The sequence below is a fragment of the Drosophila busckii genome, chromosome 2R (genome assembly GCF_011750605.1).
Source record: "Drosophila busckii strain San Diego stock center, stock number 13000-0081.31 chromosome 2R, ASM1175060v1, whole genome shotgun sequence".
Lineage (NCBI taxonomy): Eukaryota > Metazoa > Arthropoda > Insecta > Diptera > Drosophilidae > Drosophila > Drosophila busckii.
Window position 1 is genome coordinate 18,841,385 of NC_046605.1, and position 17,601 is coordinate 18,858,985.

The 17,601-nt window shown below is 38.9% G+C and overlaps 2 protein-coding genes across 2 annotated transcripts; one reads left to right on the forward strand and one right to left on the reverse strand.

Annotated features, from left to right (window-relative positions):
• Window positions 1–647: 647 nt before the first annotated feature.
• On the reverse strand, window positions 648–3,193 carry LOC108597153 (ornithine decarboxylase 1). Its single transcript, XM_017983554.1, has 7 exons — window positions 2,752–3,193; window positions 2,475–2,632; window positions 2,291–2,414; window positions 1,295–1,468; window positions 992–1,240; window positions 872–937; window positions 648–811 (listed from the first exon to the last, which is right to left on the reverse strand). Exons 1-7 carry the CDS (start codon window positions 3,019–3,021, stop codon window positions 671–673), a joined length of 1,182 nt encoding a protein of 393 aa, XP_017839043.1. The 5' UTR covers window positions 3,022–3,193; the 3' UTR covers window positions 648–670.
• Window positions 3,194–14,874: 11,681 nt separating this feature from the next.
• On the forward strand, window positions 14,875–16,677 carry LOC108595702. Its single transcript, XM_017980986.1, has 2 exons — window positions 14,875–15,111; window positions 15,833–16,677. The coding sequence occupies exons 1-2, from the start codon at window positions 15,070–15,072 to the stop codon at window positions 16,580–16,582; spliced, it is 792 nt and encodes a 263-aa protein (XP_017836475.1). The 5' UTR covers window positions 14,875–15,069; the 3' UTR covers window positions 16,583–16,677.
• The last annotated feature ends 924 nt before the right edge of the window (window positions 16,678–17,601 follow it).

Consider the following 17,601-nt stretch of genomic DNA (forward strand, 5'->3'; position numbering starts at 1 on the left):
TGGAATAAGTAGTTTGTACTCTTTATATGCAGCAAAAACAAAAAAAAAACAAAAACAAAACAGTAAACAAGCCCATATACAAATTATAATTATTAATATATATAACTAAATAAATATATCGCTACATATCAAGAGGCGCACCAAAAATTGGTAGCACTCAAAAAAAAAACAAGAAGTAAACATTTTATAGCATGTTTTAATATTTACGCTATGCAATTTTTGAAATTGTTTTTTTTACATAATATCTATGTACCTCTATTGTATTTGTACTAAGTTATTAAGGCTATTTATATATGTTATGTACTATATTTAAGCGCAGACTTTCCACAACAACAGACACAACAGCGTCTTGGGTCAGTTGGATGCTGTGTCAAGTTTCCTGCTGTTGGAAAGTTTGCTTTTTGTTTTTAAAACGAAACAAACACCACACCGAATATTTTCAAAAGAATGCGCTGCAAATCCAATTCGGGTCAGTTTTGGGTTTATCTAGCTGTTCTTTTCAAAATATTAAAAACACACACACACAGTTAAAGCAAGAAAATGCTTCGTTATGTCAAATCAAAGTGTTGTCGACGCTTTGCCTACACTAGCGAACAGGTTTGTGCATTATAATGAATAAAAAATCATATTGGTTACTAACACAAATCTGAACAGACTTTATTACATTTAGTCACATGGCTTGAAAGTAAAGAGTTTTGGGCAAGGGGAAACCATTAAAGGCGCTTGCAATGGGCACCGTATAAGCACCCATATTGGAAAATCCTAAAAGATCGCCGCGGTTCAAGTTGGGTAAACGCAAGTTTTCGGATATCTGTAGACAAAGTATTAAAAACAATTAGTGAAATTCTTAAATAAAGCACTTGTGGCTTACCTTATCCAAAGCATCGCAGCTGGGACCCCAGATCAGACTCTTAAAAGTGGGCAGGTTCTCGCATTCCTAAATAAATTATGTTTTATATCTTTAATCAAATGTTTTTGACTTGCAACTCACCAAGTAATGCTCTGCTGTTACCAATTGATGATCATATAAAATGCAATTGAATGAACCATATACGCCATCGTTCAAATAGTACATGACCGTATCGAGTTTACCCGCCGAGTTTCGCACCTCACGCTTGGCATGAATCTTGCAGACTAGTGTATAGGCAGCAGCTACAAAGAAGCGTCCCGGCTCGGCTATAATTTCGATATTTTCATTTGGAAAGTGACGTTGCAATGCTTTATTAACACTGCCAGCTATCTGCAAATATAAATTGTTAATAAATGAAAAGCGCATTACTGGCAGGCAACAAACCTTCTCAAACTGCTCATCATTGCTGCCTGGAAAGCCACCACCAATATCCAGAAGTCGAAGGTCATAGTGCAGCAGCTCCCCAAATTTAAAAATATTTTTGGCTTTTTTAATGGCGCGCTCGTAGGCCTCGAGTTCACTGCAGCCGGAGCCCACGTGGAAACTGGTGCCAGTCACCTGAATGAAGCATAAAGTAGAGCAAGTTAATTTTAGTTACAAATTAGCATTGTGCAGTACGTCAATTCAGTAACGAAATAAGATCGAGAGTCACATATTGACGATGCCAAAAAAACAAATTTTACAGTAGAGAGTTGATGGATTTATTTCTGACATAGCCCTGAAGTAATAAATCAAAGTAATTATAACTATAAGGAATATCGTTCTAATATTTATCCAGATGATAAGTGACCGACTTCAGAGCAATCAAAATATCAAATTCAATTAAAAGCGACATACGATACTTAAGCGGAATTGTGTCGATATGTTATAGACTGTAACTAAATATATTAGAATTATTTATCATTATTATTCGGGCAACTCTTTTACTGCTTTTTTAGTCGCCAACTGTCCATGAACAACTGACCTGCTAGCGAGAGCAGCGCTTGTTAGATTTCTCATTTGAAGCGCTAGATCGCTCTGCTGCAGAAAGAGAGCGTCGCTGGGATGTGGGAGGACTTTGTTTTAACTGCAGGTAGAAACTGAGCATGAGCAGTAGACTGTCTTCAGGCTTAGCAAAGAAAGCATTCTGATTTAAGCACAATTCTGTTCAAAGCATTAAGGCTACGTGAAGAATAATTAAAGATTAACTTAATTGTAGATTTGTAGAATAACTAAGATTAACTTTAAATTTAAAAAATATTGCTCTGAAGCAGATAAAAGTAAATATATGTGAGTCAGTAACTTATCAGAAAAAGAATATAAAATGTTTGCCATGGAAAATATTCAAAACAAGCATATGCTACACTTGTTTTGTTAATCAACAATTGCTGTGTGACTCACCGTCAAGTCGAGCGCCTTGGCTAGCAACATCAGCGCCGAGGCATCAATGTCCGCATCACAACCGAACTTATCACCAAGTGGGCACTGCGCCTTCTTTGCCTCCGACTTGAAGCGCACAATCAGACTATAAAAGAAATGCAAAGTGATGCAAGGAGCGTACAGTCTGTGTGGAAAGTAAACTTACTTGGAGTTGGGATAATGTTTGTGTAGCTTATAAATCTCAAACTCATTGTCAACAGTGCCCTTGACCACATGATGCGCTTGGGCATACTGCAAGTGGCTAATGGGACGGCAGGGATTGGCAAAGATAATGCGATCGGGCTCGACGCCACAATTGAGTACCTAAAAGTTAAAGAAAACATACATATATTAAATAAAATGAAAAATACAGTCGAAATCAATCAGGCGAACAATGCAACACGATTAGACTGGATTTAACTTTAATCAGTCTGTCAGCTCACCTGCTTGAGTTCATTCTTGGAGGCGCAATCAAAGCCCACGCCCAAGGCGGCCAGCGTTTTTATAATCAGCTCATCGTCATTACACTTGACGGCATAGAAGGGCTTAACACGTGGCAAGTGTTGCTGCCACAGCTGATGCTTGCGCTGCACGCTGGACAAATCGCAGATGTTCAGCGCCTCGTCGTAATCTTGTAAATGGGTTTGCTGCTGCTCTATAACCTGACGTATGTTCAGCTGCTGGGCATAGAAATTGATGTGCTGCGAGCTCATGGCGACTGCTTAACCGAAGCTTTCAACTAAAACTGATTAACTAAATGCTATAGGGAGAGAGCGTTATAGAAGATAACGATGCTTGATTCGAAAATTCGAACAGCTTGGCGGAACATTTTGCTGCGCGTGTCTGTTGGATGGAACATTTGTATTAGCGGCACCTCTAAAAGGGCAGCGAACAATGCACGCTTAATTAGCTCGGCAAAAGGTCAAGCCTTGACCGTTACATTTTACAATAAACACAATTAATTGTTGCTACGTGTCGCTAAAATTATTTACAACCAAAAATATTTGCAATCGTAAATAATTTTAATGCGCTGCGCATGTGAAAACTAATAAAATGTAAATTTCCAGCGCCTCGCACTCCAAACGCGCATAATTGACACTTGAGCGAAAGTCTCACAATCAAACCCCCTACGGCATAACGCCCCCGCCCCTGAGCGTTAATAGAGCGCATGCGACATAACCATTAAAAATTTTGATCAGCCAAGTCACAGGGGTGGGTTCACTTTACTTAGCAGTGGGGTTGGACAAACGGCCGCAGACAATTGCCTGGCAATTATAAATTAAAATCAAACTCTTGAAATCGATATTGCAATTCAGCATAGATCAGCTCAGCAATCGATCAATAACTAATTGAGAAAGCCACTTGCACACCCTTTGGTGTGGCAAAAGTAAAAAGTAGGTAAGGTTTAAAAAACTATGTCCAATGACAGCTGTCAAAAGGCAAATATTGAGCGATTGTTTGCAATTGTTACAGTCACGCTGCCAATAGTCTCAATGCTCATTGATAAACCCAGCGCAGCAGACCAATCAAAATTCCATTTTGTCCGAGTGTCATCATTCATTCATTTCCAAAAAATTAAAGTGTCCACACTTTTGAGTGCCCTTTCGCGCTCTTCACTTTGAGTGATGTGACAAATGCGTGGAGAGTGCTACAACGTGTTATTCCATGCCCTTTAACCTCTCACCACAACATCCAAAATAAAAAATCAAATTGAATTGTAAAACAAGTTTTTACTCGCATTTAACATAAATTGCATTTAAATCAGTTTTGTAATGAGCCAAACATTTAAATTCAAATGTCATTAATTATTCACTGCCAGTGTTAAATCCTCGCGGGTTCGGGTTCCTTTTTTTATCAAGCGCAACCATTAGCCCTTCCGTAACTGAAACATTTGCATTTGCAGCCTGACGAGAAAGGAAGAAAGGAAGTCTTATTACTTGTATTGTATAATTAAAGAATATGTGTGTTTCCAGATAAAATTTTAATTTGAGGTTGAAGTTCAACAGCTGTCACTTTATCCTTTTGCATTTCATAGCTGCTGTTCCTTGATCAGTGCCTTTGAAATCAGATTAATTTGATTAAGTGGCAATTTTTTATACACTTTGACATTTTTGTAAAAAATGGAAAAAGGGTATCATGAAGTTGTGCAAATGTTTGTAACAGGGAGAAGGAGGCGTGGAAGACCCCATAAAAGTATATTATATTCTGATCAGCTCGACGAGCTGAGTCGATATAGCATGTCTTCTGTCCGTACGCGTAGCCATGTCCGTCTGTATGAGTGCGTGTTTCTCAGCACTTATAAGAGCTAGAGCAACCAAATTTGGTATGTAGGTGCTCCCATATCCAGGACACTACGCTTTTATTTTTTTTTCTTTTATTTCCTCCCCCCTCACCCGCAAATCGAAAAAAACGATATATAAGGCAGTAAAAAAATCTTTAAAAAAATCTAAAATAAATTACAAAATTGCCTAGGTCAGTTTTCGACCGATTGTGAAATTTTTGAAACGATCGGATAAATAACTTAGGAATAATTTACATTTAAATTTTCAATGTAGGCAGCAAGTTGCGCTTGCTGACGCACCATGCAAATGTCGCTGCCGACGTAGTCGGTAGCGGCACTGCTGACGCTACAGTGACAACGAACTGTGACGCGTTTGCTGATTTACATACATACATATGTATGCATGTGTGTATGCAATCATTGTTGTGTTACTTCTACAAAATAAAATGTACGTATGTATGTATGTGTATATGGAATGTAATATGTATCTAATATACATACATATATTGTCTAAATCAAATAAATAGGCGTAAGTACTGATCGTGAAAAGCTTAGTGCGATGAATAGTTTTGTTACTATTCAACCATCAATGCAAAAGGGGGGTGAGTTTTGCGACAGCGAAGCGCAGCAGCGACAAGCACTGCAATAGTGTTTTAACTTAAGTCAGGTGTTTATGATATACATATGTACATATGTACATACATACATATGTATGTTTGTACATACATATGTATGTTTGTACATATGTATGCATGTACATATTAAACATGTGTATGTATGCATACATATGTACAAACATACATATGTATGCATACATACACATGTTTAATATGTACATGCATACATATACTAAATACGTATGTACTTTTAAGTACATATATATATAAGTATATACATACATATATATGTATGTAGTAGTATGTACATACATACATACATACATACGTTCACGCGTAAATGCGAAACTTAAGAATTAAGCAATTGCATAAAGAGACACTGTTTCAACAGATCCTGATTTATTTAGCTTAGCGCGATCGTATGATTAGTGCTGTTGCTATTTAAGCATTAATAGTCAATTATCAACACATAACGGGGGTGGGCTATGGCGACAGCGTAACGCAGCACCGACAAGAATTGCAATGCAGATTTAACTTTACAAAGGAGCCTATCACTTAATTTAGATTAATAATAATTTTATAAGCATTAATAAATATAAAGACTTTTTCACACATTTTAAATTCAATATTCTTGTCTTCTTTTTGCGAAACTACAAATTGAGCATTTTCATGGGCAGAAGGCAAATAAGAATTATCAAGGTCAACAGCCGTTTCATAGTTATTCCTTTGCACTCTTTTTCACTCAAAGGCTTGTCGCACTTGTCCATTAGATTTGCTTTGTGTGTGTACAGGCATTGTTTTGTTAATGTTACAAATTTTTATTTCTCATTATTAATAAGTGTAATTATGCGAAAGTTACACACATGTCTCATACATACATACACTTGCATTCCTTTGACCATATATGTGCATACATATGTGCATACATACATTAGCGAAACTGCAAAATTGAGCTATTTCATGGGCAGAAGAGGAATAAGAATTATGAAGGTCGCGACACGGCGCCTGTTTTTTCGCGCCCGTCGTTTTCTATTGCGTTATGACGCTTACTTTTTAACTCAAAGGCTTAACTCAAATGCTTAACGCACTTGTCTATTGCATTTGATATTCACTTCGATTTGTGCGTTTCGTTCGATCGTATGCAAATTTTGACACCGTCGTCTGTGCTAATTAATAGAAATTTAAAACGCAATTTTCATTGCGATCGCTTAATAATATTTTTGGTGAATTACGTTTGGCCAGTTAAATTACAAATTCGTGTTTTGTTTTTTAGTTGATTAAATATAAATTTAAATTTTGACACCGTCTCTGTATTAATTCAGTAATAACTATTTAAAACGCAATTTTCATTGCGATTGTTTAATAATAATTTTGGCAAGTTACGTTTGGCCAGTTAATTTTATATTCGTGTTTTTTTTAATTGTTTCTTTTTTTATTGTTTTTAATTAATTAAATATAAATTCATATTTCAGAAAAATATTTGAGTGAATGTTTGTGTGAGTGAAAATCGTGCATTTGAAAATAATAATAATAATACAAGGACAATAAAATTGTGCAAAAACATTTTAAACTTAATTACTGAACATTAACTTAACTACGTTTGTGAGTGTGTTGTGTATGCTTCGTGAACTTGTATATGTATATGCATGTGCGTATATAGTGCTTGATTTTTTGATTTTGGTTGCGTTTAATTTAGTGCTTACTGCTTACACAATATATACGTGCACACATACATATAGATATACATAAGTTTGATTAACTTCGGTTACGGTTTCGCGATTTTTAATTGGGGTGAACGCGTCTTGAGCTTAGGCTTGACAGGACTCCCACATTCGCGGTTCGCGCTTGTAGCTTCAGCTACTCGTGGGGTTGGCCACCCACTTCCAAGAAATTAAAACCGCAAGTTTTTATATATATTTTATATTATATTTATATAAATATTTATATATATTTTATATTATATTTGAATAAACTTTGGCTATATCTATATATTTAATTCATTTTTACTGCATTAAATACAAAATAATTTTATATAAGCATTATTATTGTCAGGATCCTCGATAAACACGGCATATTTTTTAGCTTTTGCCAGGTTTTCAAAAAAGTGTTTGTTGTTTTTTAGTGAGTTTTGCATTCTGTTGTTTTCTGAGTCTTGTGTCCATTTTGCTATATAATATGCCTAGAACAACTAAAGTTTCAGCGTCGCAGCGAGCCCAAAGGCAACGAATTAGAAATCAGTTACAGAGGTCAAATGTAGATCAGGCTAATAGGGAGAGAGTAGAAAATAGACTTTCGCAAAGGTTACGTAGGGCGGACATTGACTATAGACAGACAGAGCAAGCTGCAGATACTTCGCGTCGATCTAGACGCAGACAAGACCCGGCTACGCGGGCACTCGAACAGGAACGTAATACAGCAGAGCATGTTAGTCGCCGTGCAAACCCTTCGCTTCGTGAGCAAGAGCAAGCTGCAGACACCTCGCGTCGATCTAGACGCAGACAAGACCCGGCTACGCGGGCACTCGAACAGGAACGTAATACAGCAGAGCATGTTAGTCGCCGTGCAAACCCTTCGCTTCGTGAGCAAGAGCAAGCTGCAGACACCTCGCGTCGATCTAGACGCAGACAAGACCCGGCTACGCGGGCACTCGAACAGGAACGTAATACAGCAGACCATGTTGCTCGTCGTGCAAACACTTGCTTCGTGAGCAAGAGCAAGCTGCAGACACCTCGCGTCGATCTAGACGCAGACAAGACCCGGCTACGCGGGCACTCGAACAGGAACGTAATACAGCAGACCATGTTGCTCGTCGTGCAAACACTTTGATTCGTGCGCAAGAGCAAGCAGCCAATACCTCGCGTCGCTCTAGACGCAGACAAGACCCGGCTATTCGGGCAATCGAACAGGAGCGTAATACTCAACAACGAACGCAACGAAGACAAAATACTGACCAACGACTTTTAGAAAGAGTCTAGAGTACAGAGCCCTTAGGTTCGCAAGTTAGAGAGAATTCCGATTCGTAGAAATCATTAGAGCAGGCTCGTAATACTAAGTGCCAGGCGTAGTTCCTCGTTTGCTAGCGCGTCAAGCAGCTTTTGATGCTAATAGGAGTTTGTCGCAAGAGAGTTAGTCAGTATAGATCTATTCAAGATAATCGAGAGGCAGAAAATAGAAGGAATGTTAATAGAAATAGGCAGGTTAGAGAAGATATAGTCGAGAGACAGAAAATAGAAGGAATGTTAATAGAAATAGACAGGTTAGAGAAGATAGTCCACTTCATGCAGTTAGTAGCAATTTGAGTTTAGATTCACTTCATAGCCAAGTTTTAATAAAACAGTCAAGCAGGGTCCTGACCAGGTGTGTATTTGTTGTAAGGGCCTCTGGTTTCCTTCATCAAGTAGATAGATTGTCGCGTGAGTTAGTTGGAAAGCAAGTGTAGTCTAGAAATTGCAGCAGATGTTTTATTTCTCTCAGATAGTTTCCCCTCCTCTAACAATAAATTTATCTTTTGCAAGACTTGTAGTAGAAGCATTAAGTTGGGTAAAAAGCCACGAGCTTCTATTACAAATGGGTTAGATTTTCCTCCTCTGCCTGATTGCTTAAAAAATTTGACTCCATTAGAAGAAAGATTGATCTCTCCCCGTCTTCCTTTTATGATTATAAAGTCTTTAGGTTACGGTCGACAAAACGCAATAAAAGGAGCTGTGGTAAATGTACCAATACCCGTTGCCAATGTTGTCACAGCACTACCAAGGGCATTTCATGAAGCTGATGTAATTCAAATTTACCTCAAACGAAAGATGGAGTATAACCATAATTTTATGGCTGAATCCATTAGGCCTAAAGTAGTTGCTGACGCAATAAGGTATTTGGTAAATACAGAGCTCTATAGTAAACACAACATTACTGTAAATGATCAGTGGTTGTCTTCCTATACCTCTGACACAGTTCCTTTTATTGCTTCTGCTGATGATAGGGAGTTAGTTTCGGAATTATTAGAAAGGTCGGCTCAGGTTGTTGATAATTCTAGTGTAGTTGAGGTCGAAGAAGTGAATCCTGGTGGGCAAGAGACTTTGTTAGAAAATATTCCAGTAGAAAACGTACATAGGATTGTTATGGCTCCCGGAGAAGGTCAGCGGCCTCTGAATATGATTGATGATGTTGATTCAGAGGAGCTGGCCTTTCCCACCATTTTCGCAGGGATCAAGAGGCGTTGTAAGGAGAGTTTCACTACTATAGTTAGGTCAGAGCTTAGAAATTTTGACAGAAGAGGTTGTAGAGTAGATAAATTGTTTCTTAATTATAAAAAGCTAGAGATGTTGAATATTAGGAATAACACTTCTATTTGCTTACGAAAGCACAGCGCCATTCAAGGTATTTCCGCTGCTCAGGCTCTTGATGAGGAAAATATTGAGAATTTGATTAGACATGATGATGGCTATAGGGTTTTGAAAGGTATTAGGACTTCTCCAGCACATTGGGAAGCTGAGAAGAAGAAGGTTATGGCGATGATTAGACAGTTTGGGCTTCCTACATTTTTTATTACTTTTTCTGCAGCTGAGACTAGGTGGTCAGAGCTTTTAGTTTTGCTTTCTAAAAATGTGGACAAGGTTGTGATTTCTGAAGAGGTAGCATTTAATTTGAGCTTCGATGATAAGGCCCGTTTGATTAGAGCTGATCCAGTAACTTGTGCTAGGTATTTCGATTTTCGCTATAGGCAGATTTTGAAGATTATGAAGAAGGAAGGAGGTGTTTTTGGTAGGCATCCAGTTAGGAAATATTATTGGCGAGTAGAGTTTCAACAGCGAGGTTCTCCACACATTCACGGAATGTTTTGGCTGAAAGATGCCCCCAAACTCGAATTAACTGATGAGTCGTCGTTAGAGTCTATTAAGTCGTTCGTAGATGAGTTCATAACAACTGATGTAAATAGCGTCGATGTAGCTTCGTTTCTTGAGTATCAGCAGCATAACCATTCTCATTCATGTAGACGGGAAGTTAGGTCAAAAAAAATTTGTAGATTTGGTATTCCATACCCCCCAATGCCTCAAACAGAAATTCTTTTCCCTTTAGATGACGATAGTTTGAATGTAGATCTTCACCGTGCTAATTTTCAAAAGATTCAGGGTTTCTTAGATAGTTCTTTTGATAGTGAGACAGTTGCTTCTTTGTGTGATTTCAATTTCTTTTTGGGCCATAGTGAGTTAAATCTTAGTTATGAGAATTATTTATGGGCGCTTAGGTCGAGTTTGAAAAAACCAAAAATGTTCTTAAAGCGAAGCTTTGCTGCTATTAAGCTTAACGCTTACAATAAACACTTTCTTCTAATGCAGCGAGCGAATATTGATATTCAGTTTATTCTTGATCCTTATGCTTGCTGTAGTTATGTTGTAAATTATATTAACAAGTCGCAGAGAGGTATTTCGAAATTAATGCGTGAGGCTGTCAGTGAGATTAGCAGAGGTAATATTTCCATAAAACAGAAGTTGCAGCATATAGGTCATAAGTTCATTTCTGGAACTGAAATTTCCGCTCAAGAGGCAGTTTATTGTTGTTTAGGAATGCATTTGTCGGGAAGTAGTAGTGGAGAGATTTATATAAATACGTCTATTCCTGAGCAGAGAGTAAAGATTTTGAAGTCGAGACAACAACTTCAAAATCTTCCTCAAGACTCCAATGAAATTTTTGAGGTTGGGTTGCTTGAACATTATGTTCAGCGCCCCGACGAACTGGAAAGTTTGTGCTTGACTGAGTTTGCTGCTTTTTATAGATTTAGCAGAACTGCTCAACAAACTCGCCAAGCCGTGGAGTCAGATGATGAAAATGTCGATTCACTTTTAGGAGAAGTAACAGTTTTTTCGCTTCGGAACGGTAGTGGTTTTATTAGGAAGAGAACTAAGCCTTGTGTTATTAGATATCGTCGCTTCAATATAAATACTGATAGGGATAACTTTTTTAGGGAGCTTGTAATGTTATACTTTCATTGGAGAGATGAGGCAGCGGAGGTTATTTCTGTAGATTGCGAAAACTTTTGTAGTCAGCACTTTGATGAGATAGAGGCAAATCGTAAAATGTTTAGCGTGTTAGATGATAGGGCGCTTCAGGATGCTTTAAACAGTGCTTCAGAGGAGGAGTCTCGTGTAGATGTAGAAAATGCTGAGGTTGTTGATGATCAAAATATGTGTAGCATGTTGATTGAAATGTTTTAAAATATTATCGGATTCACTTTCTATGCGCTGCCAGCTATAATTAGCGCTTCCTATATTAAGCTTCCTGCCATTGTAAGTTCTGAAAACTTATCTGAGCTGGTTAGGTGTCTTAATTTGAAGCAGAAACTTTACCTAGCACACGTTTTGCACAACGCCAAAAACAAATCTGTTTTTTATGAATTTGTTGGAGGTGGTGCCGGTGTTGGTAAAAGTCGTTTAATTTCTGCTATTTATCAGTCTTTGTCCACAATGTACAACGGTAAGCCAGGTACCGACCCTTCCTCTATTAAAGTTCTCCTCTGTGCTCCTACAGGTAAAGCTGCTTTTGGCATTAGTGGGTCGACTCTTCACTCTATGTTCTCGCTTCCCATTAACCAATCTGGTTCTGATTTAAGGCCTCTAAGTCACGATTTAGTTAATACGTTACATTCAAAATTTATTGACTTAAAGCTGATAATTATTGATGAAATTTCTATGGTAGGCTCGAAAATGTTTTCTTATTTAGACTCCAGGTTGAAACAAATTTTTAAAAGCTCCGCTCCTTTAGGTAATATTCCTGTCATTGTTTTTGGTGATTTGCGGCAGCTATCACCAGTTGGTGACCGATGGATTTTTGAATCGAATTCTTCAGATCCATATCACGCAATATTTGGTTCTTCCATGTGGGATCTTTTCAAGTTCTTTGAGCTAACTGAAATAATGAGGCAACGCGACGATAAATTGTTTGCTTGCGCTCTGAATAACATGGCTTCCGGTAGTATGACTACTGAGGATATTTCTCTCATTAGCTCTAGGATTGTTCGCTTGTCAGATGGTGATCCGATTCCCGCTGATGCGATTCACCTTTTCAATACAAATGCAGCAACAGACAGTTATAATTCTCTTAAGTTAGCATCGATTCAAACTCCTTCTTTTATTGCTAGGGCGAAAGACACAATTAAAGCTACACACCTTACTGCAGCTAATCGAATTAAGATTTTGGAGGCTATTTGTAGCTTTAGGTCCTCTGAAACGCAGGGATTGTGCTATTCTCTTCTACTGAAAGCTTCAGCCAAATATATGGTTACGGTTAACGTAGATACTGCGGATGGCTTAGTAAATGGGGCGGCAGGCGTTTTGATGCAGATTGATTTAGATTCGTTAGATTTTCCTTCAGTCTTGTGGATGAAATTTCCTGAAGAAAGTGTAGGTGTTGGCGCTCGATCGAAATTTGCTCACCCTACTGAAGCTAATTGGACTCCTATTCATAAAGTTGTCAAAAGCTTCCAGTATAGGAAAAATGAGCAAGTTTCGATCGACCGTCAACAGTTTCCTATTGTAGCTGCAGAGGGCATTACAATTCATAAAAGTCAGGGCGCTACTTATAGTAAGGTTGTTGTTCACACATGTCTTCGTATTTTACGTGCTGCTCTTTATGTTGCTTGCAGTAGGGCTACTACTGCTTCAGGATTGTTTATTGTTGGCGATTTTGTAGCTCCTAAGTCTCCAAAAGTTGATGATAAAGTTCAGAATCAGTTAGCGAAATTACGTTCGGAAAAGCTTCTTCACACTCATTTTGATCACCTGTTTGATAGTTCGAGATTTGATGTCTTCTTTCACAACACAGAAAGTCTCCATTGTCACATTGATGACGTAAGGTCAGACAAACTAATGCTTCTTTCTTCTTTGCTATGTTTTGTTGAGGCTTCCACTTATGCAAATGAAAATGTTGATATTCCTGGTTATACAGTAGTCATCCGCTTAGATTGCGTAGGAGTTGTTGATAGGGTTCGACCAAAAAGGGGTATTATTGTTTATGCTAAGAATGAAGTAGCGTCGAATATTTCACAATGTGCTAGCGTGCGAAATAGATTTAGTTCTCTACAAAGTGAGCCAGTGTTTGAGTATGCCGTTTTTATGTTTAATTCTATAGGTTTCTTGGTTGTTTATAAGAGTCCGCTGTATCCAATAGGGCGACTTACAATTATTTAATTGAAATGGGCTTTAGATCTTTGCTAGGTTTAAATACTTCGACAACTAGGTGTGAGACTTCTATTGATTGGGCTTTTTCTAATATTCCAGCAGATGATGTTAGTGCTTCAACCTTCGAAACCATTTATAGTTATCATAGTGGAATTTCTCTTAGTGCTTTGAATAGTTAGATTGATGCAATAGGATTGATTTGAATAGGGCGAATAGGGCGGCTGACAAAAACCTCTACTGAACCCTCCACGAGGGTGTCGGCTGGGCAATGGGCGCTATTTTTCTTCGGTACATTCAAATTTACTGTGCTTGCAGTAAATTTTAATTTTCTGACGAAAAACAGGGTCTAGCTAAGGATCTGGAACAATGTTCTTCGATGTACTTTGGCCATCGGAGGTATTGAACCAGTCCATGGTTAGAGGTGCCTGGCGGTAGGCCTAAAACGCTATGAATAATTCCTTAAAAATAAAATTAAATTGTTAACAAGCCTTATGCGTAATTACTGTCAAAGTGTATATAAAAGTTGGTTGTGCCCAACTTTAATTTGTCCACTTGTTTTAACATGTTGTATATCTTAAAACCTTAAAACATTTTATTTAAATAAAAAATTAGTCAAATATATTTTATATCAATTAAAAAATTGAGAATCAATGGGGAATTTCACAGATTGCTGCAATTCAGATTTGTATACTTTTGTCTTCGCAGCAATTATAAACAAATATAAAATAAAGATTTGTATACTTATTGGTGTTTGTATTTATGTAATCTTTCTGTTGGATTTTTTTCAGTCTCTTATTATCTGTAGCGGATTGGCTAAATTACTAGCCAACATGTTACTATTCAAAGTATGTGAATTATTAGTTGGAAATACTGAAAGATAATGTTTATTTAAATTTTCTGTTGTTAAAGTCCCATTCCACTTTAAAGTCGTATGCCATTTCAAATCAGGTCAGTTTGATTTACAGCTGGAAACTGGCGTTGGGCCAGCTTGAAAATAAGCGCTTAACAAGCTTGCTTGAAGACTGGGAACTAACACATACGGCCATGAGGCAGTGCAGCAGTGAGGCAGGTCTGGTGGGCCGAAGGCATATTAGACACATTAGTCTTGGAGGCATGCCTCGTATTGTTTCAAGCAGACACTCAAGGGTCCATTGTGCACTTGAGCTGGCGCATTAAATAATCAAGGCAAGGAACAACAAGAATCACTGCTGAGCGCCCATTTCAGAGGCGCCAACGCTAGTGAGACGAAATTTACTGCGCCGGTGCCAGACGAAGGCTTTCGGGCCTCTCAGCTGTTTGTGTTTTGCTCATTTTGGCACTTGCAGTTCCTGGCTGAGTGAGTCACTCGAGGCGGGCTCGCCTGTCGAGTCTCCACCTGCCCGCCTGCCTGATTGAGCAAATGCCGCAATGCCGAGACTACCGACTACCGATTACTAACAACAGCCGACTTGATGGTTAGTTACAGTTTCTAGTGGCAGCGGCAGCGGCCGTGGCTCAGTTTGGTTTTGTTAGGCCAACGAGTTGCAGACGCCAGCAGCAGCAACAGCAATAGCAGCAGCCTCATCCGGAGCAGCGGCAGTCGCTATGACGCGTGGCCCATGCCCACGTTCATGTTGCCTCGAATAACAGTTAAAGTTAACAAACAATTGCAATAACACTAACCACAACAATAGCCACAAATTAGGCGCTGACATGTCCCATTTGCTGAAGCGCACCAAGAAGTCCTGTCTCAAGGTAAGTGGGTGCGAGTGTGGGCGGTTGTGTGGTGGGTGAGTGTGCGTATTGCGGGTGGTGCACAATCAATAAAAAATCGATGGTCTGCGTGTGGTGCTGACCTTTTAGCGCAGCGTGTGGTAAACTTAAAATAAACCGCGGCAGCCTGCCCAGCAATTCGCATAAAAATAATGCGCATTAACATAAAACCACAAAAATAACAACAACAACAACGATTCGCATACGCGCGCGAGTCTGTCAACGTGTTAAACGAATGGTGAATGGCTAGGAAAGTGACTGGTACTCCCCTCAGCAGGGGGCGTGGGGAGATTCGCTCGTTTATTTGCACTGCAGCGTACTTCAAGTCAATAAAATAATATTTTGAATTTTGATTACCGGTTACAGTGTTGTGTGTGCATAAATAATATTTATTTATTTATTTATTTATTTGTACTTGTGCTACAAGAGTTTTTTATTTATTTATTTATTCAATGTCAACTACGGACAGCTATTGCAAAAAATAGTTCAAATTAATTAAGATAAATACTTAAAATTATATGTTCTTTAGGAAGTAAGAGAAGAAAATTTATATCCATGTGTCATATAAATTTTATAATATTTGTATTTACTTTTGTGTATGAATAAATAAATAAAACATTTATTATAAAGTTTACAATTATAAATACTTATAATTTAAGTGTAGTAATAAATGCAATACATAATTTTAAAATTATATTTCCAGCTGCTGCGTAAGATCTCCACATCAAAGCAGTTTGTGCAGCGCTTGGAGGACGATGAAGAAGACGAGGACGAAGAGCCCAAGCTGAATCTTAGCACCAAGACAGCTCACGAGAAGCAATACAAAAGCAGCAACAGTAATCAGAAGAACAACAAACCTAACCCATCCGTCCAATATTTTGAATACGCCTGCGAAGCCGACTCGCTGGAGCAGCAGGAGCAGCTGGAGCTGGAGGTGCAGCAAACGCCAATGAAGAACGGCATAGAGTTCCAGCGAGTGCAGTATAAAGAGAACGTGCGTTACTTACGTCACACCCCGTCCAACTCCAGCCTGGATTTGAGCTATGCGCAGCATGAGGAGCCGGCGCCAGCAGGTGCAGCAATGCGGACGCCGCCGGCGCGTAAGCTGCGCGCCTGCAGCGTTAGCTTGGGCTCGCAGTTCGATGGTCAGTACCATAGTGTGATCATAATGGAGCAGCCGCCGCATGAGGATTATCCCATAGTCAAGTGGGACATCAACGGCAACTCGCTGGACGAGGAGCAGGAGCAGCAGTGGCTGAACTTTGACACGCGCTGGCGTCAACAAGCGCTGCCCGCAGCTAAGCAGCGCCTGGGCAGCGCGCAGTCGCAGCGCTCGAGCCATCACTCAAGCTCCTGCACGCTCGAGACCTGGATCGATGATGCGGAGCTGGAGTCGCAGTATCTTTTGCACAACAATAACAACAACTGTAACCTTTGCCTTAAGAGTTTCTGAGCAAACCTAAAAAACAAAAAACAAAGCCTAACATTTAAAAAAGCTTACAAACGTTTGACTCTCTCGCGCTGTTAGAGTTTCCATTTTTCGATTAATATATACATATATATACTATATACTATACTATAAAAGTAAAAGTTTATTTATTATGCGAAATATTGGTTACAATTTCAAAAAAGAAATCCATTAAAAAAACAACAACAACAATGGCGCTGAACATGCATTAACTGCACTTCAAACGATTTGATATACGAAGCCCTGCCCCGCGCACTTCCTCGCAGCCAACAAGCTATAGAACACGGCGCACGACCCGCACGTGCTTGCAACATGCGTGAGAATCATCGAACCTTTGGCTTTCCCACGCGCCTCGCGCTCAGTCAGTGCTCAGTGCTCGATTTGCGGTGGTGCGGACCAGCTTAAGGGTGGCTCAGCTCTCGCCAGCTCGGCAGCTCTTTTTGCCATTCAATTTTGGTCAACCTGAGCGACAGTGCGCTAAAAGCAAATGAAAAGCACTTTTCTTAATTTTTTGTTGTTGTTTTTATTACTACAGCTCGACATGACTGAAATCGATAGCATAGCTGTCCTTGGAGCATATTACACATACGCCCCGTGTGTAATATTTCAAGAAATTACTTTAAATTGGCTTTGCCTTCCTAACGCTCAAATGCCAGATGATTGATGGACTGAGCAAGTAATTGTGGCAGTTTGTTAATCAAGGAAACAAGCTTAAAAGCCACGATTTGATTTATTTAAATCTGAGAGGACAGCTTACATTTATAACAGTAAGTTGTGATATTTAAATATTTAGCAGATATGCAACGGAGCCTTTTTTTATGAAAGTGGAAAGTGGAAAGTGGAAAGTGGAATGTGCTTCAAATTAAATTGCTTCATATGTGATATATAAAAGCAAATATAAGATTTGAGATTTGCAAACTACTACCACAAGGATGCGCGAATAAGCTGAATATGCTGAAACTGGCTCCTGGTGGCCATGCTGGGCGCTTTGTTATCTGGGCTGA